At 45.1% G+C, this 22,046-nt stretch overlaps 1 protein-coding gene across 9 annotated transcripts; it reads right to left on the reverse strand.

Moving 5' to 3' along the window:
* Positions 1-236: 236 nt before the first annotated feature.
* LOC125537868 (oligoribonuclease) lies at positions 237-20,603 on the reverse strand. 9 transcript variants are annotated; one of them, XM_048701189.2, is made up of 10 exons: positions 20,432-20,603; positions 20,093-20,261; positions 19,215-19,325; positions 15,506-15,582; positions 10,569-10,646; positions 8,591-8,672; positions 8,429-8,484; positions 3,985-4,071; positions 3,585-3,675; positions 237-608 (listed from the first exon to the last, which is right to left on the reverse strand). In XM_048701189.2, exons 2-10 carry the CDS (start codon positions 20,214-20,216, stop codon positions 487-489), a joined length of 828 nt encoding a protein of 275 aa, XP_048557146.2. In that variant the 5' UTR covers positions 20,217-20,261; positions 20,432-20,603; the 3' UTR covers positions 237-486. The 9 variants fall into 9 exon arrangements, with proteins under 9 accessions (XP_048557146.2, XP_087400174.1, XP_048557143.2 ...); XM_087544048.1 differs by having other exon boundaries at positions 3,503-3,675; XM_048701186.2 differs by having other exon boundaries at positions 3,461-3,675.
* Positions 20,604-22,046: the final 1,443 nt, after the last annotated feature.

Below are 22,046 nucleotides of genomic sequence, written 5' to 3' on the forward strand. Positions count from 1 at the left end.
GACAGATCGTTGCCCCAATTTCGGTCATCGAAAGGGCAATCCCCTGTTTCATGCGTGGCGGATTGGTGCGGATGCCCCTAAGTCAACAAAAATGCATTTTTCATAATTAAACTCAACATTTAAAAAGATGGGAGTTGGCAAAATGGCAGTACATTATTAGTTTCAATATGTGTTTGAAATAATTTGTATTAAAAATGTGTTTAATTTTTTTCGGACTAAAATTATAGAAGATCTCCTAGCTGTGAAACACTGATTTCCCTAAAACAAATAGTAAAGTGGGATAGGGAGCACTTTTGCCAGTGTGACAAAAACAAGTGGCAAGCCATGGCAAAGTTGGTCACCAACCACACAGGCCCTATGTGACTACAATCTTGGCGTTACCCCAAAGGCACATGGCCATTTAAGCATCATCAAATCTATGGAAGGATCATACACCAGGGAACGTTTTCATCCCAACAATCAAGAGAGCTAATGAATCCCAACAGGCTAATGCTTAGATTGCCGCGATTTGAAGATGTTCTCCTTGTAGTACTGCAGCTCCATGATGCTCTCTCTGATGTCGTCCAGTGCCCTGTGGTTTTTCTCCTTTCTTGGAGCTTGCTTTCTTTCTGTGAACAGTCAAATCAAATAAAAAAGAGGTAAATACATCAAAGGTCTTAGAACTTGCACATGACAGTCACTTTGGTGCACAAAGTTGCAAAATACGTGTTTGTGGTCACTAAACTTGCGAGGTCGTTCAAATACAGTCACTTTCACCGTATGTATGCGTATTCGTAGTTGCCAGCATGACATGGGCCCGCTGTAAGCCGCTGTAAATGTTCTTGTATGATAGTTTTTTGTAGAAAAGCCCTCAGCTCTTCTTTTATTTACATAGGAAGCCCCTCAAATAAAAAAACAGTGGAGGGATTTCGATCCCATGACGTATTACTGGGTGGCTCGTTTGGACAACCACCACAACAACAGTACCTAATGATTAATTAGCACGACAACCTTGTACATTTTATCAACGCAGACTGAAAAAATTTAATGAAGAAATCTATCTAATAACCTGTGCAACCGGCGGGTTCGAACCTATGACATGGTGATTCACTCGCGCATAAGCTAACCACCAGGCAACTGCGACATGTGATGTAGTTTGTGGACAAATAATGTATATGTTTTTTATCACTCTTGTTCTATGTAAATACGTGCCATTTTAAAAACTGTTTAAACATTGTAAAAAAATGTTTGTGTAATTCAAAATATGTTCGTGCATTAAAAAAGCTACGCGAACAGTTTTTTGAACTATGCGAACATAATTGTACATTGTGTAAACTGCACGAATATATATATATATATATATATATATATAATGTGTCAACATTTTTTTAATGCAATGTACATTTTTTAGTTAACATAAATATTGTTTACAGTGTTTAAACATTTTTTTAACGCATGTACATATTTTGAATTGCACAAATAATCTTTTATAAAGTTTAAATATTTTTAAAATAAAAAATATTTATTTAATGTAATATAAATATTAACTTGTTTTACTAATGACTTATATCAACAAAATTATAATTTAAATATTATACACGATTAATATTCATACCAACAGTTTAGATTTTAAATTATGAATATTGTAAACTATACAAACATTGAACTCTACAAAATGTGCATATAATTATTGAAATGATTGTATAATTAAAATAGTTTATGAATTTAATTTTAAAAATTATTAGTATTATAATAATAATAATATTTTTATTATTCATAAATGTTATTTGGAAATAATACATGAACAATTTTTTATGATCCATGAATTTCTAAAATAACACGAATAGGTTTAACGATACGACATTTTTTTAATTATGAATATTTCTAAAAGATGCACATTTTTTGAATTATGAATATTTTAAAAATTATTTCTGTTATTTTTATACAAACATTTTTATAATTTATAAGTATTATTTAAGAATAATACATGAACAATATTTGAAAGTTATCTTATTATTGGCATTATAATTTACATACTGTCTACAAACTTTTGTAAAAATAAACAAAATGCAAAATAGGTCGCGTGGACCGCAGACCATTTCTGCTCCATGAGTGTTTCTGTTTTTGTACATTAAATGTAGTTATCCATAATGGTTCTATACATACATGTGGTGCAGTGGCTGGGACGTGTATTGTTCTAGCATTAGGTCAAGGGTTTGAGACCTGGTCGTCATACTTTTTTTAGATAAATTATCCCTCATCCAGAGAGTTAGGTCCCATCGGTGGTTGACTTTTTTTGCACAAAAAGAAAAAGAAGCAAGGGTTTTGTGTAATAACGCGTCCATGTGTCATTGACAGTGGCCCGTGCCATGCTGGCGTAGATGGATACGCCCGCGTACGGGGTGGGTGACTGTATTTGAACGGTCTCACAAGTTTAATGACTACAAACACGTATTTTGCAACTTTGTGCATCAAAGTAACCATTGCGTGCAAGTTCTATGACCCGTGGTGTATTTACCTCAATAAAAAAATAAACAAAGCCTTGTCATGTGGAGAATTTCACAAGTATTCCATGCATATTCCAAAATGAAATTAAAATATACTAGGTCTGCTCTGCTTTGGTAATCAGCGGTTGTGAAGACGGCGAAACACATAAGGTCAATTTGAACCAATTTACCGAAAAAGGCTTTCGTCCCGTTTTATAAATAAAGCAAAAGATTTGAACCAATTTCAGTTTCCAAACCACTATCGAATAACCAACAAGTATAATCAGGAGGAAATACGCCCGAATTGGATGAAAGCCTTATAGTCCAATAGCACTCAAGTATGTTCCCAACCTCACTAGCTGATCTTTAAGTCTGCCCCTATGTAATCGTGAGTTCTCTGCCAGCCACAGGAATATCTTCAAACCGATTAAATCAAACCAAAACATCATTGCAATTTGCGAACACTCAAAATCTGTTCAAATTTTACACCACCTAGCAATATTTTTCGAAATTAGCAAGATATGTTTCAGACCAACTTTATTTTCAAAATATAGGCATACAAGCTACCTCACAGTACATTGTCGGCATTTGGCACATTAATGAAAATAAATACCAAAACGGAATGATTTCACAATAAATCAACCTCTAGAATGCATTTTGTTGGGTTTTGAGTCCCCAATGGGACTCCGGCGGGGATGAAATCAAGATTCATGTTCTGTTTTGAATTACAGACACTAAAAAAATCAACTAATATCGACTACAAATCTCAATAGAATGCTCAATAATTGTGATCTGCAGATCTTTATGTTTTGGCATATACGCCATTGCATAGCAGGTGGCCTCAGAGCCTAGCGACAGGTTATATAACTAAAAAGATTATAAGTTATGGAACTTTTTAATTCAACTAGAGAATTTTTTTCCTATGTGAAAATACCAGTATTCTATCAGGGTGGAATATGCAAAATACATTAATTTATTTGTTTACAAAAGTCAACCTGAAAAAATAGATTTGGTTGAGTCCACTAGCAATACCATACTTGTATAATCTGGTAACTGATGAGAACACACCACAATCAAATTCTGCAACACTGCATTGAGAAATACTGAAGAATAATTTACCCTTGGGGAACCAGCGGATGCACAGAGCCGTTATGCTGCTCACATCAACTATCACATGAGGGAATATGCCTGCAAGCTGTGGCATATACTCCTAGATATAAAAAACACAGGTGTCAGCAAAAAAGTTGCAAAGTAAAACTGAAGTCCTACTCAATCCACATGCAAGGATACTGGACTATTTTTTCACAATAATATCTACTGGAGACTAAATAAATGTATTTTTTATCGACAGTTAAATAATGTATTCGGTATATGTACAAATCAGGAGCATCAATCGTAATAAATATGCCAAACAATCTAAAGGTCACCTGAAACATCTAGAGAAGTGAGGACATGATAAAATTGTATGAACCATTTCATTTTTAGCAGATAGCTAAGGGAGTTTTTTTCTCTTGCTAACCTTCAAAAATAGTAAATCTGTATAGATAGAATTCCCAGCAATCAATGGAGTCGCCGAACCAATATACCTCCTAACAAAGTCTAGCACCTGAAAATAGCTAACACAAGAAAATTTTCATTACGGTGGATAAAGAAACATCAAAGAAGCAGATAAGGACATTTCCGAGAAATATAATACTGGCAATAATTAGAAGGGAACAACAAAATACTTGTACACAATAGACTAGCAGCATGCCAGCATCACACGCTAGTATTGACCAAGGCGAGCAGAGCAGCAACTAGTGCCTAATCACTGGCAGGATAAATCGGATAGGCGGGTGACGCGGCATGGAGTTGCCTAGCACCACCTAGGCGGTTAACTTTGAGAACACACATGCACAGAGAACAACCCAGTGTAACACTAAACATATAATAAAAAGGGCAGCCCGGTGCATGTAGCTCCCGCTTGCGGAGGGTCCGGGAAAGGGTCCAACCGCTTCGGGTCTATTGTACGCAGCCTTTCCCTAACACTAAACATATAATCTAGGAAAAAATTGGTGTAGGAATTACAAAATAATGCATTTTGTTTGAAATAAACAAATGAACAGTCGTGTTAGAAGGTTTCCTTTAACTAGGGATGTTGGGAAGGTAGGCAAACACATACTCCCTCAGTTCCTAAGATATAAGGTGTACAAATCTTTGAGAAAAAGTTCAGATTATATGGTGTATTGCATTAGTTGACAATTTGACCCTTCCACTAGCTACAGTGTGCATTACCTTCTAGAAAAAAGGAGATGGCACAGCACATCCCGTCTGTTTTGTGCATGCGTGTAGGTTAGTTAGGAAAGATTAGACATGGTGCATATCCAGCCGGCCTTAGTTTTAGGGGAAAAAAGAAATCTTGTTCCATTTTCTTCTTCTTTCAATCGTGTGAACATATTCGGCCATCTCTCTTCCTATGGAGAATCAACATGGCAAGGACGCGAACTCCCATCCCATGGAGACGGCCACCTCTCATCCCATGCAGCCGGCGACCTCCCTTCTCAACGACAAGGAGATCAAGCCGGCAGACTCCGTTTCCATAGACAAGGAGGAGGTAAAGCCTATGACCTCAGTTCCATTGGACAAAGATCAGATGAAGCTGGCGACTGTGCCATGCTTCATGTGTCTTCAAGTGCCCGGGACAACGAACGACTTAGTAATGAATTGGCTCACGGACATGGCTTCCTACAAGTGTTCCGGCTGCAGCGAGACTCGAGTTTTGTTCGAGACGCACTCAAAAGAATTTTCAAGGAGCAGCTCCGAGTATAAAGGCAGCAACAATGAAGACAATGACAGCGGCTCAGATGCCGGATTGAAGATTAGAGAGTTTGTGAAAAGCAAGTACGAGACACCAAACATGTAAGAGTTGATCGGTAGCATGATTTTTTTTGTCATACCTCCACTTTGAATGTGTTCCCGATGTACTCGATGCCGGTTCAAGCATTAATAAAGTTTTTGTCGTACTCGATGTGTGAGCCGGATGTATTCATACAATTTCACAAGACTTTGAGCATGCACATGTTAATGAGCATACACTTATTTATGCCATTGAATAAATTAAATGTGTTGTTCATCATGGTATTAGGAGTACTACTCATGCTACCGATCAACTCTTAAATGGCTGACGCCCCATACTTGCTTTTCACAAACTCTCTAATCAAAATCGGCATATGCCCCCCCCCCCCGCATCGCTCCTGAGTTGGGCGACCCGGGGGTGCAAAACCTAGCGCCGCCGCCGGCCCTCCCGCTCAGCCGCCTCCTCGCCGCCGCCGCCGGCGGCTTAGGCCGCGGTGGTGGCGGCCCCCCTGTTTCGAAACGGAAAGGGGCCATCCGGCTGGTCCCGTGCGACCAGCGGACGTTTGGATCTGGGGCGGCGGCCCTGTGAGCTCTTCGGACGTCGACGGCCGGTCGTGGCCACGAGGGTGGCGCGTCGGCCGGATGTGGCGAGTTGGAGCTCTGCTGCGGTCGAAGGGTGGCGTCTTCAAGGCTCGGACGACTCCCGCGGCCCGTCCTCCTGGCAGCGCTCTGCGACCTGGTGCGGTCGCGCCGGCTTGCCTTGCTGAGCTCGCGCGCGGTGCTCTTGGGGCACCGCCGCTCAGCTTTGCAGCTACCGTTCTGCAGTCTCTCCGTGTGCCAGCTCTTGCCTCCCTCTTCATCGTCTTCCCGCATTTCCAAATCGCACTCCCCCCTCGACCACCTCCTTGCGCCAGTGCTGATGGCCTGCAGCGGCACTGTGGGCGCCGAGACCTGTGGAGGCGCGGCCTGCGGCGCTCTCGTCGTCTCGTGCTGGTCGTCCCGGCAGACAGCGATGCTCAGTGGTATCCGGTGGCGGCGATTTTGGGCCTCCCCTGCCCAGATCCAGTCCTCGGTGTGCCGCCAACCGGCGCCTTTGTGGGCTAGAGGAGTTGTGCCGGCTCTGGCTGTGGATTGGTGAGGCTGAATCGGGTCTGTGCGGCGGTGCTCTGGGAGAAATCCCTGCTCACTGTGTGAGCTGACCACGACGGCGCCACCACGGCGTCGTACACCTTTTCAGAGGCGTGGTCTTCGAGCTCTGGATCTGCTTCGGCATGGTACAGGCCGTCTTGCTGTAGGATGTGCTCAAACTTCAGGTGAGAACCTTGCTTCGACTATGTTGATGCCGACGGCAATGGCGTCTATGGACGTCGTCTTCCTCGCAGGAGGTGCCGCCGTGGAGCTCCAGCACCTATGGTACTTTGCTTTGTTGTCACCGGGTGAAAACCTAAGATCGGGCTCGCCGGATCGGATGATGGTGTTGTGTCTTCGACAGCACTACCTCCTTGGAGGCGTCATCTTGGAGGCCCAAACAACGGCTCCTGTTGCCGCGCGTGGTTGAGGGTGGTGCGTTTGGTGGCGGTGGTGCGGCCAGCTTGGGGCCGACGGTGGTGTGCTTTCTTCTTCATGTGTTTCTCTTCGGTTGTCCTTCACGTGGTCTCTGTCCTGTTGTGCATGCTCAAGACCCTCCCATGGTTGCCGTTGTGCTGTGGCGAGCTTCGGGCTCTTGGTGTTGTCTTGATTCACCTTTGCTCAATGATGACGCTATGATGCCTCCCCAACCTGCTAATCGTTTCGACCGCCCGTGGCGGATCTCCCAGTCAAGGTTCGTGTTAAGGTATGACACTCGTTGATTATGGATGATCCTCTGTTGTGCCGTGGGGCTCGGTATGCACGCTGGTGCGGTGCATTAGGTTGTTTGCAGAGTCTTGATATTGTGATCCCTCGACAGCACCCCACATCTACATGTGTCTCTCGTGATGTTTGTCTTTCTGCCTGCTAGTTAGGTCATGCCTTCTCCTGGGTGGCAATTTTTTTCCTCATCTTCTGTAACCTTGTTACATGTACGGTTTTCGGCCCGGTTTCCCTCATAAACGGGTCAACTTGTTTAGGTTTTTGATCCGGTTTCCCTTATAAACTGGATCAACCAAAGCTTAAGGGGTGACTCTTGGCTTTGGCAGCTTTTTGAGCAATATATTCAGGTGGGGATCCTCTCCCCCCCGGTGACCGTTCAAAAAAAAAAACTCTCTAATCTTCAATCCGACGTCCGGGTCGCTGCCATTATCTTTATCATCTCTACCTTTATACTCGAAGCTGCTCCTTGAAAACTCTTTTAAGGGCGGCTCGAACAAAACTCGAGTCTCGCCGCAGCCGAAACACTTGTAGGAAGCCAAGTCCGTGAGCCAATTCATCACTAAGTCGTTCGTTGTTTCGGTCACTTGAAGACACATTAAGCATGGCACAATCGCCGGCTTCATCTGATCTTTGTTCAATGGAACCGAGGTCATAGGTTTTACCTCCTCCCGGTCCATGAGAATGGAGTCTGTCGGCTTGATCTCTTCGTTGAGAAGGGAGGTGGCCGGCTGCATGCGATGAGAGGTGGCCAGCTCCATGGGATGGGAGTTCACGTCCTTGCCGTGTTGATTCTCCATGCAAACAAAGTACAAGAGACTGACGGATATGTTCACACGAACGAAGGAAGAAAAAGATGGAACAAGGTTTCTTTTTCCCTAAAACTAAGGGCCGGCTGGATATGCACCATGTCTAATCTTTCTTTCATAACTAACCTACATGCATGCACAAAACAGACGGGATGGGCTGTGCCATCTCCTTTTTTCTAGGAAGGTGATGCGCGTTGGCTGTAGCTTGTGAAAGGGTAAATTTGTCAACTAATCCAATACACCATATATTAACAGTACCTATTAACAATCCAATACACCACATTCTACTAATCCAATACACCATATCTTAACTTTTTCTCAAAAATCTATACACCTTATATCTAGGAACGGAGGGAGTACATATTAACAATACCTATTAGCAATTTTCTTTCCAAGGTTTCAAGTAGAATGTGCTTTAATTATATGAGCCCTTTCAAAGAGGTCAGGCTACCGAAAAAAGGACTAAAATACCTGTTTCTCAGCATCACACTCAGAAATGTCACTCTGCAGTACTTGTTCTGTCAGTCCTAAAGTGGTCACAAGAGCAAAAGATTAAATTAGCAAGTCCTAAATTGGTTACACGAGCAAGAGATTACATTGACATGTCACTTTGTAATACTATAAGGTATTTACCACTGGCACCATGATGGGTTTTACACCATTCATTCATGTTGTCTAAGCATTCCTTGCTCTGTCTTATAACCAAATCAGGACCCTGCAAAAGAAGGTAATAATAGCTATGTTAAGCACTATGTCTTGCGATGTCATACAAACAGCGACAAAGAAATGACAAAGCAACAAATTGCCGCCGTAACCTCAGATGCCCAAACACAATGTAAGTATGACATAAGTACATAGCCAGAGTCAGTGGTGATTGTTTTACAGGGTGAATTTGCCAAACAACATGATCATTTAAGGTTGCAAGGGGATTCTTAGAATAAGAAAAGATTATGCAAAGTAAACATCAGAAGCTGATGGCATATCAGTTCGCTACTGTAACACCCTCGATGCGACTATAGCTCCCACGTGTTGAGGCACGACTTAGAGACATAATCGCATTGAAGGCATATGTCGCAAGTTAGACAATCTTCACAACATCCCATGTAATATGAACAATAAAGGGGAGATAACATAGTTGGCTTACACTCGCCACATCAATCAAGTACATAAATAACATTACATCATCCAAACACTCATGGCCCGACTACGGCGCCAAAATAAAAGAGAACCCAACATGTGTCACGGTCCCAATCACCCCCAACTGGGCACCACTACTGATTATCGGGAAAGGAAACATAGTAATGTTGAGAGTCCTCGTCGAACTCCCACTTGAGCTCAAGCGCGTCTCCTGGAGCGGAATCATCAGGCCCTGCATCTGGTGTAATAGTAATCTGTGAACCACAGGGACTCAGCAATCTCGCACCCTCGCGATCAAGACCATTTAAGCTTATACGTAAGGCAAGGTAAAATATATATGTGGAGCTGCAGCAAGTGACTAGCAAATATGGTGGCTATCCTGTTCGCAAAAGAGAGCGAGAAGAGGAGGCAAAGCGCGAGCGAGAAACTAGAGAGCAAATCCTGCGCAAACATTACTCCAACACCGTGTCCGCTTCCCGGACTCCGCCGAGAAGAGGCCATCAGGGTAACACACTCAGTTGATTCATTTTAATTAAGTTAAGGTTCAAGTTATCTACAACTGGACATTAACAAATTCCCATCTGCCCATAACCGCGGGCACGGCTTTCGAAAGTTCAAATCCCTGCAGGGGAGTCCCAACTTAGCCCATGACAAGCTCTCACGGTCAACGAAGGAATAGACCTCCTCCCAAGACGTTCCGATCAGACTCGGTATCTCGGTTCTTCAAGACACTTCGACAGGTTAAAACAAGACCAGCAACACCGCCCGAATGTGCCGACAAATCCCGATAGGAGCTGCACATATCTCGTTCTTAGGGCACACTCAGATGAGACTAGCTACGAGTAAAACCAACCCTCAAGTTTCCCCGAGGTGGCCCCGCAGGCAGCTCAGTTCGGACCAACACTCAGAGGAGCACTGGCCTGGGGGGGGTTAAATAAGATGACCCTCGAGCTCCGGAAACCCAAGGGAAAAAGAGGCTAGGTGGCGAATGGTAAAACCAAGGTTGGGCATTGCTGGAAAAGCTTTAATCAAGGCGAACTATCAACGGGTTCCCATTATAACCCAACCGCGTAAGGAACGCAAAATCCGAAAACATAACACCGATATGACGGAAACTAGGGCGGCAAGAGTGAAACAAAACACTAGGCGAGAGGCCGAGCCTTCCACCCTTTACCAAGTGTATAGATGTATTAAGATAACAAGATAATATAATGATATCCCAACAAGTAAATAAATGTTCCAACAAGGAACAACCTCCAATCTTCACCTGCAACTAGCAACGCTATAAGAGGGGTTGAGCAAAGCGGTAACATAGCCAAACAACGGTTTGCTAGGACATGGTGGGTTAGAGGTTGACATGGCAATTTAGGAGGCTTGAAAGCAAGTGGTAGTCATCGTAGCACTGGCATAGCAAAAGAGCGAGCAAACTAGCATAGCAAAGATATTAGTGATTTCGAGGGTATGATCATCTTGCCTGCACAGTTGTCAGAGTTGACTGGATCCTCGAAAGCAAACTCAACGGGCTCCTCGTTAGCGAACTCGTCTTCCGGCTCTACCCAAACAAGACAAACAAGCAACAAAGACACAATCAACCACGTGCAAGGAACAAACAATACGAAGCAATGATGATATGCTATGCGGGATGCGATGCGGGATGCATATGCAAGATATGACAGGAAATGCAAGAACCTGACCTCAACTTGGAGATCCAAAGGTGCCACTGGAAAGATGAGATGAAATCGCTTGAAAACGATATAAAGAACGCCGGAATCGGAGTTACGGTTTGGAAATGGCAAGCGATTCAAATATGACACCGATCTGCGATTTACAGCAAGTAGCCATCTAAATGCAATGAGATGAACATGCTACAGCACCACATGGCATAAAAATACATGGCAGGGATGCATTCAAGATGCTTAACAAAAGTCTAGCACTGAGCTACGGTCAATTCATCCATTAACAGGTTCAAACAAGCATGGCAAAAATGCATATGACAAACAGATCTCAGACTTAATGAAATTAACACTTGTCTGGAATTTCAGATCAGATAGCACTCTTCGGAGCAACAAAACCACATGCTACAGGACCTGAACATGGGAAAGAAAAGCATGGCATGAAGCTACTCAAAGAGCTTAACAAAAGTCCCTTAGTGACTTTGAGCCAAAAGGGATCAGAAAATACAATTGCAAGCATGTGAACATAGCAAAAACATAATCAGGCCAGAGACTTAGTGAAAACTGGCACATGCTGAAACATAACTCAAGTAGGCATGTTTACGAGCTCGATGCACTCACTACGGTGCAAGTCATGACAAGCTAAGCATACACCCATTAAGAAGGCACAAAATGCAAGCTAGACATGGCAAGAATAATAGCATAGCATGCACGGATCAACTACGACATCATCGGCAAAATTGCAAACAAGTTGACAATCTGCCCAGATTCACAAAGTAGCAAAAATAGAGCTCGATTGACTCAAGCTAGGGTGCTCCATAATTGCAAACAAAGACATGAATGGATAGAGTATTACAATATTAACAAAACATCCTTACTGATCATCCTCAAAAGAGGCACGGATCACTAGGAAACAACATGAACATATGACAACATGAGATAAACAGCTTAAGAACTTAGTGGAATTACTAAGTCCCTGAAAACAGAATTAACAAGTGCACCACTTTGCAAGCTTATGCTAGTCACCACACACATCACAAAAATACATGGGTTGCACCTCTGAAAAGATGGCAAAACCCTTAACAAAACATATGTAGAGCATCAGGGCATAACATGCATACATTAATCATGGAAAAAATGACAAAAACCTAAATGGAGCAGCAGATCTGACAATTAACTCAAGTAGCCCTCTTCTAACAACATTTCGGGCATCAAGATGAACTCAAAGGAAAATGATGCAATGGAATGAAATGATGTACTCTCTGAGATGAACATTTTGATATGCTATATACATGAATCGGAGCTATGGATGCAAAGTTACGAGGCTATGAACATAAGCACTTGAACTGCAGACTTAGGAAAAATTGAGAGGTCAACCCCTAGGGTTCGTCCTAGATCTGGATCGGCACGCGAACCGAGGATCGCCGGAGGAGCACTGTAGCTGGCCGGAGCTCGTCGCGGACGTCGCCGGAGTGGAGAGGAGACCGGAGCCGGGGCCAGATCCGGCGTGGGGGGAGGCGGCGAGCGGCGCGGATGCCGAGGCGGCGCGGTGCCGGCGCGGTGGCGGCGGGGACCGACCGGGCGGCGTGCGGTGGAGCTGCGGCGGCACGGCGCCGGCGCAGCGGCGGCGGGGATGTGGTCCGGGTGGCGCCACGTGGCAGCTCCCGATTGGGGCGGCGGCTATGTCCGGCCCGGACGGACGTGTCCGGCCGGCGCGGGGACGAATTTTAGGGTTTCGGGGAAGAAGGAGATTCGAATTTCGGAGGGGTCTATTTATAGGCATAGAGGGAGCTAGGAGAGTCCAAATGAGGTGCGGTTTTCGGCCACGCGATCGTGATCGAACGCTCTAAATGATGGAGAGGGTTTTGGTGGGGTTTGGGCCAAATTGGAGGGGTGGTGGGCTGCAACACACGAGACCTTTTCGGTCCCTCGGTTAACCGTTGGAGTATCAAACGAAGTTCAAATGATACGAAACTTGACAGGCGGTCTACCGGTAGTAAACCAAGGCCGCTTGGCAAGTCTCGGTCCAATCCGGAAATGTTTAATCCCCACACACGAAAGAAAGGTAGAAATGACCACCGGAGGAGAACAAAGCGCCGGAATGCAAAACGGACAACGGGGAAAATGCTCGAATGCATGAGATGAACACGTATGCAAATGCAATGCACATGATGACATGATATAAGATGCATGACAACGATAACAACACATGGAGACAAAAACCCGAACCCGAGAAAATAAATAACTTAACGCCGGAAAAGGCAAGAGTTTGAGTACAAATTGGGAAAGTTACATCCGGGGTGTTACAACACTCCACCACTACGAAAGGATCTCGTCCCGAGATCTAGGACTGAAAGAACGACGGGTACTCAGAACGGAGGTGATCCTCGCGTTCCCAGGTAGCTTCACGGTCGGAATGGTGTGACCACTTGACTTTGAGAAATTTGATTAACTTGTTGCGAGTCTTGCGTTCAGTCTCTTCAAGAATAGCAACTGGATGCTCACGATAAGAGAGATCATCTTGGAGCTCAATGTCCTCAAAGTTGACGGTGCGGTCAGGAGTCTTGAAGCACTTTCGAAGCTGAGAGACATGGAACACGTCATGAACATTTGCAAAGTTTGAAGAAAGCTCGAGTTGATAGGCGAGGTCGCCTCTCTTGCTGACAATCTTGAAAGGTCCCACGTATCTGGGGGCAAGCTTCCCTTTGATACCGAAGCGACGAGTACCTTTCATAGGAGAGACGCGGAGGTAAACATGATCTCCGATCTCGAAAGCCAAATCACGGTGCTTACTATCATAATAGCTCTTCTGACAGGATTGGGCTGCTTTGAGGTTATCACGAATGACTTTACACATTTCTTCTGCCTCCGTGATTAAGTCATTACCCAAAAGCTGACGTTCACCAGTTTCAGACCAATTGAGAGGGGTACGGCACTTACTGCAATACAGAATTTCAAATGAGGCCTTGCCCGAACTTGCTTGAAAATTGTTGTTGTACGAGAATTCAGCATAAGGAAGACAATCCGTCCACTTCATGCCGAAAGAGATCACACAAGCCCTGAGCATATCTTCAAGAATCTGGTTGACACGCTCGACTTGACCGCTAGTTTGAGGATGGAAAGCTGTGCTGAAGCGGATGTTGGTGCCCATGGCCTTCTGAAAAGAATTCCAAAACTTTGAGGTAAAGATGCTGCCACGGTCTGAAGAGATCACTTGTGGAATACCGTGCAGAGAGACAATATAAGAGGTATAGAGTTCCACCAATTGAGCTGCAGTGATCGACTCTTTGATAGGCAGAAAATGAGTCACTTTAGTGAGTTTGTTGATGACAACGAATATAGCATCATTGTCACGCTTGGACTTTGGAAACCCAGTCACGAAGTCCATCTCAATGTGGTCAAACTTCCATTCTGAAATGACAAGAGGTTGGAGGAGACCTGCTGGCCTTTGGTGTTCTGCCTTCACTCTTCTGCAGACATCACATTCATTCACGAACTGAGTAATCTCGCGCTTCATTCGAGTCCACCAATAAGCTTGCTTGAGGTCCTGATACATCTTCGTGCTCTCAGGGTGGATGGAGAGTAGAGAATTGTGAGCCTCGTTCATGATCACTTTACCGAGGTCACCTTTGAGTACAACAATACAATCCTCGAAGAATAGAGTATTCTTGTCATCAAGACGGTAGCACTTGTACTTGGGTTGGCTCTTGGCAATCCCAATCTTCACCTTTTTCACCATAGCATCAAGAAGCTGGGCTTGGTGAATCTGATCTTCTAAGGTAGGAGAGACTAGAAGGTTGGCGAGAAAGCCTAAGGCCCTGTTCGGTTCGTAGGTTTTGTACAGGAATTTTGAAGGAACACTATTCACACAGGTTTACTTTCCCCTGTAGCGTTCGGAATGCAGGAATACATACATTAATCCAGAGGAAACTAGCTCCTTCGATGCCCATTCTAGAGGAATTCGAATTCTAACATCCGCGTAGAGCTCATTTTTCCCACGAAGACCGAGGCGAGGCGCTCCGGCAGTCACTGTTAGAATCAGTAGGATTAAAAAAACCAGATGCGTAACGTGTGAGGTGAGAGTGTTGGAGGTAAAGCTGCCTTGTTTAACCCGTGTAGCTAATTTTAAAAATCCTGTAGGCTACTGTTCATGCAGTGCTTTCCTATGGTCACCCGAACGCCCATTCTGACAACTTTCTTGTGTTCTTTACTTCCAGCGTTTCACGCCTACATTCCTTCTCCATTCCTATGTTTTCTCTCGTTCCTGTGTTTCGTATTCCCACGAACCGAACGGGGCCTAATTTTACAAAATATACGTATAATAAGAATTGACCCATCATCTAATAGTGTTTCCTTCTCATTGACTCTTCAAAAACAAATTAACTTGGCACTTACATAGTCCTGATGCGATTGGCAATCTTATTTAACTGTTTTGAACTACTTCAATGATAACGAGCTTGGAACAACTCATTAAGGACCACAGATTAGTGTGCCTTATCCACATACTCAATGAGGTAGCAATGGAAGCAGCTTCAATAACAATGAGGCAGAGTAGTCTATAAGAAACTACTCACTTCCAAACTCAAGGTCAAGAAATAAGTACCACGACAAAGGTGTTACTGAATCGAGAAAACTAGCATATCATAAGTTGTGGAAGCTACTCACTTCCAAAACACGAAGCCAAGAAATATGTACCACAACTTCATAACATTGTACGTAGCATTAGTTTAAAACTCACCTCTATCCGTTTGGTAAGTTTACCATCTGTTATAATACAAGCAATCTCCAGTATGCGGTCTTTTCTGATATCCAAACCTAAACAATCAGAAACCAGCATCCGGCATGTTAGTCAGAGTGTTGACATTGTGTAAAATTGATAATACGAGTTCCGACAGAAGCAACAGAATTTCAGTTTGACATACCACACATCAGTTAGAGGAGAACAATAACAAGAAATGAAATGAAATGCCCACAAGGCGCAGTTCACATCAGAAAACAGCAAAAGAAGATTATTCTTGACATATGATACCAAGGAAATCAGTAATGGGTCGTACATTGCTTCGGGCAGAGTAGATATCATGCACTGTAAATGACTTCCAACCAACTGTTCTCATGCATCTTTTTTCATTTTAACGTAGTAAACTATAAGTTGCAAAACTTGAACAAAAGAACATGTTGAACAAATTAGAAACCGCAAAGGTTTACTTGTTGTGTTTGCATCAGTCTTGGTTGAATGGCAGATGTTAGTACTCAGTAAACTGGCCTTACTAACTTATTAAACTGGTAACACATAGCCCTGGCTTATATAGAATATCGGGGCCCTAGGTTTTACAAGATCCTTGTCAGGTACGTCGGCGGAGGGGTCCTCCTGGACTCCGGCTTCCTTGTCTTGTACGTCAAGGCTTCCGGGTCTTCCTTCTATAGGACCCGTGGGCCAGGATGATGGCCCAGGGCGTAAACCAACCTACGGGGCCTCGGGCTGGCCTACTTGGGCCGACTTCCAGTGAAGTGGGGCACTCCTGGGCTGTAACACCGTCAGTAACCCCTGAACCGGTCTCCGAGCTTGGTTGCTTAGTGGACAGGGTCAATCTTGAATGCCGTCTTCTTGAAGCTCATCGAGATCGGAACTCGTTCTCCGACCTAGCCAACCTCCCATGGCCAGCAAGCTCCATGAAGTCGGCTCATCCATTGGGAGGACGACCACCTCTGGTCGTGATTTGCTGATGAAGATAGTCGACCTCCCTGGAAATGTTTTCGCGCCAAGCCAGCTCCCGCGAGCTGATTTCCCACCGAACACTTTGTATAACTTCAAATGACGTACAGCCCAACCAGGGACCAAGCCAGACTTCGGACCTCACCAAGAAGTCCGACTCCGAATATCTCGACGGACTCTGGCTGAATCAAACAAGTGGCAAGAAGGTTGGTTCTATATCCTGGATGTTAAAGTTCAGGGTACCTCTTTGGATCGGTCTCGTCGAAGCCTTTAGCATGGCGCCTAGTGCGTCAAGCACACACCGGCTAACACGAAGGAAGTAACCCGGCCCCACAAGGCAGTGTGGAGCCTCACCTTGCAGGGGTTGAACATGGTTGGGGTGATGATGGTAGTCCTGGAGCAGGGCATCCAGCCTCTTAAGGCCAGGGCTCATCCAATGTCCCTATATCATGGGTTAGCTGCTCGTCTCGACAACCGACTTTGAATGTTGTTATGGCCTCAGCGTCGGTGATGTCTACGACGTCATTCTTTTCCTTTAGCCATCAAGCAAGGTACTGGCGAACCAGCTCACCGTCTTCCTGGATAATAATATTAAGGTCATTCGCCTCGCCAGCCTCTGGTAGGTACCTCGGAAGTTGACGATGAACTCCTCCTGCATGTCGTTCCAGACATAGATCTACTTGGACGGCAAAGTATTTAACCAGGGCCGGGCCGATCCTTTTAGCGTGATTGACAGGTACTTGATGGAATGGAAATAAAATCCCCATTGGCTAGCTGAACCACGGTGATGTAATCAGTCAACCACAGCTCTGGGTTCTGCTCTCCTTTATATTTATCAATGAGGCACAAATGAAAGTTTTTCAGGAACTTGTAATTGACAATATCATCCGCGAAGCACGTGGGTTATAGAGGTTGCAAGCCGATATCACTCCAAAATGCAGTGACGACCTCACGTTTGTCGTCTCTGCCGATGGCACGGCCATACTCGTTGAAGAGTTGTCGGCCTGGCCGCCTGGCATTCTCGCTAAGCCACGCCACGCGCTGCCTCTCGGTTTCTCCAGGAGGCTGGCAGATTTGCGCATTGAAGCGAGAGGTCGTCCTCTGATTTACCAGTTGGCGGTTGTTGTGGCTGTGGATCAGCTGATCCGGTCTATGCGGGAAGATCGCATGATTCTTCACCCTGGATGTCGAACTTGCAGTATTGTTGTGAATATCGCTAGTGGTGCCCGTCGTGCTCTTAGATCTAGAATAGACGTTTTGCTAAACCACTGTCATCTTCAGGAGTTCCACCACCTGCTCAAACCTCTCCCAATCTAGGTGGTTGGCGGGAAGTGTGATGTTTCGGAGCTCTCCAACCACCGCCTGCGTGTTCTTAGCCAGCGTGCGGAAGGCGAGAAGCTCGGGAGATGTCGAGGCGTTGAGGGCGTTGTTCAATGCCCGGCTCTAGAGCGCCAACCCGGCTGCGTTCGTCCGTTCTCCTCTAAGCATCTCTGCGGATTATCACAGGTAGTTTTGCCGCCGATACATACGCTCTTTCTCCTCCTTCTGCTTCTTGAGGGCTGCCTGGAGCTTCTTTCTCCACTCCTCAAGCTTGACGCTGGCGGGGTTGTTAACCGTGATTGGCGTGTTGACCCAGTCATCATCGATCTCATCCTCTTCCTCGGCCTCGACGTCGTGGGCACGGGAGTCCACCATGTAGCAGGCATAAGTGGAGGTTGTCTGCCACGAGCGAAAAGGCGGTGCAGATGGGATTGCTTCCGAGCAGCTCTTAGCTGAGTCGCCCATCTCCTTGTCGAGGTCCTCAAGCTCCTCGGTGTCGCCGGGTTCTTCGATGACGGTGTGGAGCGTGTCGATGTTGGCGACGGTGTGGGAGGTGGGTGGGTTGAAAATTTGTGCTGGCCACTCCTATGCCAGGCACGATGCCAAGCCCTGGAGAATGAGCTTGTCGCAAGAATCGACGACGGACTCTAGGTTGCCGACATGGACGACTCGGCCTGCAGCGAAGGTCTCGACTTGGCCAAGGTGGCCTGTCGAGTCGGCGACGTAGCACATCGCGCCGAGAGCAAAGATCTGCCCCGCTGTGAAGATGTTGCCGTCAATCGAAGATCCCATCTGGTCTCTGAGTTCGCCCTGCGGGACCTGTATGGGCCACCACTATCGAAGTTATTTCCGGCAGATCCCTCGATAGGGTATCCTGGCTAGGCGAGTAGATCGGATGGGAAATAGGGGACGAGTTTACCCGGGTTTATGCCCTCATGATAGAGGTAAAACCCTACTCCTGCTCATGTTGCGTTATTGTGATTGGGCGTACAAAGTACAGGGATGATCAAGGGATTGAGTTCTTTAATACTAGCCCTGCCTCGGCTTATAGAATATTGGGGCCGTAGGGTTTACAATATCCTAGTCGGCTATGTCGATGAAGGGGTCCTCCTGGACTCCGGCTCCTTGTCTTGCACATCAAGGCTTCCGAGTCTTCCTTCTATAGGGCTTGTGGGCCAGGATGATGGGCCAGGGCGTAAACCGGCCTAGGGAGCCTCGGGCCGGCCTACTTGGGCCGGCTTCTAGTTAAGTGAAGCACCCCTGGGCCATAACACTTCTGTTCACACACATGTGCAGAATAATTGGTCTGAACATTGATTGAAGTTGAGGACTAAATTGCATTAAGCCTATTAAATTAAACATTTCAATATAATATGGAACATACAATATACAATATGAAGGAAGACAGTCTCACCGGTCATTTCCAAGTCAATCCACACCAATGGCATCTTGTATTCACTTGACAATGAACCAAGTTTATCCCCATCGTAATTTACAATCATTTTGTTATTCATCATGCCACTATCTGCAAGGATGTGATTTTTGAATCTCATAAGAAGAAATGAGAATAATTAAAACGTAATAAAAGGGAAAAATTATAGCATTTAGTTCTCTTTTAAAGTAATAACAAGGCAGAACTTAAGTTATAATGCCACTGCATCGTTCAATTATTTATCATGTAGGGGCAAGATGAAGATGGAGTTACTTGATTCCATCCATGATCCAAGAGAAAAAATGGGCGTTCCTGAATCCTGATTGTGAAGAGATATGCACTAGTTGTCCATTATGTCGCTTTGCCTGGTAGGTTCATTTGGATACTGAATGATACAACTTTGTGCACACTACACAAAATGATTCCTCCTAAAGATTTAGTGTATTCGGAGCATCACGAACATGATTTAGTGAAGTGATCAGGTTTTAACACAAAAGAAATACTTGATACACATGCTGCACATGCAAATGGCAAGAAGGCTCGGAACTCATGCTCCAACCAAGCAAACAGCTTTAATATATTTTGTTAAATCGGTGAGTTGGAATATTCCGTTGAGTTTTTTTCAAGTACTAAAGGTTAGTGGTGCAGGACCGGACCTGATTTCTATGGAAAAAGAATCAAAACATTATACCTAACACATTATTGTTACACTACTACATTTTGATCCAGGAGTAAGGGCGCATTCAACAATGTCCTGCCAAACCTCGCGATGAGTAAAGCAAATCTTATACCACGGACTAACAGGAGCACACAATCCCAATCCATCCTGTGAGGAAGCGAAAGAAAAAGTGCGCCCTTACCGGGTTTCCTGGGGGCGGCGGCGGCAGCAGCTTCTGGCTTGCTGGATGTCGGTTGTTCCACTTCCTTTCGATCGTCCTCGCCATCCAGGTCAAGGACAGCAAACATGTTGGCAAGATTAGCCATCCTCTCCCAAATCCTCCCCAGATTCAAGATAAACCCGCGTAAAACCTGCGGCGTTCCGGTGCTGATCAACTAAACAGAAATTTCTTGGTGGAATTGGGGAAAGAACATGCCAGGTTCGACAGCCGACAACTAGTATGGATAGAGCAACTGAAGCTTCAAGGATGGTTCACTTCTTAGCAAATCCCTGACTGGATTGGGAGGTGGTCTACACGTACCGCGGCGGTTGCTTCGGATCTATGGGCCCCGCCGCCGCCGCAGTGGCCGCCGCCGTAGTTGGAGGAAGAATTGATTACAAGACCTAATTTCTACACAACGGGATGCAAGCGGCGTACGGAAGGGCAAAAAGACGATGATTCCCGGTATTTGGGCGCAAGTAGACAACATATCTATTTTTCTTACGTTGATGTGCTAAAATCTTACTGTTATTTGGCACAAAGAGTAAGTTCTTGTAGCAATCATCATGATTTACCTGTCATCTTATTGATAAATATACTAATTACTCCCTTCGTTCTTAAATATTTGTCTTTTTAGAGATTTCAAATAGTCACCACATACGGATGTATATAGACATATTTTAGAGTGTAGATTCATTTATTTTGCTTCGTATGTAGTCATCATTTAAAATCTCTAAAAAGACAAATATTTAGAAACGAAGGAAGTACTTGATATGAACTCATTTAGCAAGTTTTCTTACACAATCACCATGATTTATTTGACATCTTATTGTTAACCACTTATTTAGTTTCACCTAATGACTTACCCAAAAAGCTATTGTTTTTTTTGGTAAGTTATTAATAAGACATAGAACAGTAAGGTTGATTTTAATCAATAAAAGAAAATACAAAGAAGGAAGGAAAAGAGAAAAGGAAGGAGGGAATGTACATAGTGACGAGAAAGGAAGCATAAAAATAAAAAAAAATCCTACGAAAACCAAAATCTAATCTAGGGGATGTATAGCAATAAGAGGGGAGTGTGTCTACAATACCCTTGTAGATCAAAAGTATTAGCGTCATAACGCGGTTGATCTAGTCATACTCTTCACAATCCAATCGCGATCCAATCCCATCTAGTGCCGAACTGACGGCACCTCCGAGATTTGCACATGTTCAGCTCGATGGCGTCCTCTCCTTGATCCAGCAAGCGAGAGAAAGGAGGTATATGAGATAGGAATCAGCACGGCGGTATGGTGGTGGTGGCAACAGCGGAATTCCGGCAAGGCTTCACCAAGCGCGTACCGGAGGAGAGGTGGGAGAAGTTGGGAGCGACATAGGGCAAGAGTGGAGGCGTCTGGGTGCCCTTCCACCTCCCCACTGTATATAGGGATGAGGGGGGGCGCCGGCCCTTGGCCCCTCCTCCAAGGGGGCGGCACCCCTGGGGGGTGGCTTGCCCCCCAAGTCAAGGGGGGCGCCCCATCTAGGGTTTCCCCTTAGCCCTAGGCACGCATGGGCCTTTTCGAGGGCTGGTGCGTGTGGCCCAACTAGTCCAGACCGCCCCCTTTACAGCTCATGTGTGGTCCCCGGGGCTGGTGGACCCCGGAACCCTTCGGTGCCTCCGGTACACTTATCGTCATTGCCCCCGAACTTTTTCGATGGCCAAAATAGGACTTCCCATATATAAATCTTTACCTTCGGACCATTCTAGAGCTCTTCGTGATATCTCGGATCCCATCCGGGACTCCGAACTGTTGGGGAACGTAGTAATTTCAAAAAAAATTCTACGCACACGCAAGATCATGGTGATGCATAGCAATGAGAGGGAAGAGTGTTTGTCCATGTACCCTCGTAGACCGTAAGCGGAAGCGTTATGACAACACAGTTGATGTAGTCATAC

The sequence above is a fragment of the Triticum urartu genome, chromosome 2A, assembly GCF_056163025.1.
Source record: "Triticum urartu cultivar PI428250 chromosome 2A, HENAU_Tu73, whole genome shotgun sequence".
In the NCBI taxonomy this organism is placed as follows: domain Eukaryota; kingdom Viridiplantae; phylum Streptophyta; class Magnoliopsida; order Poales; family Poaceae; genus Triticum; species Triticum urartu.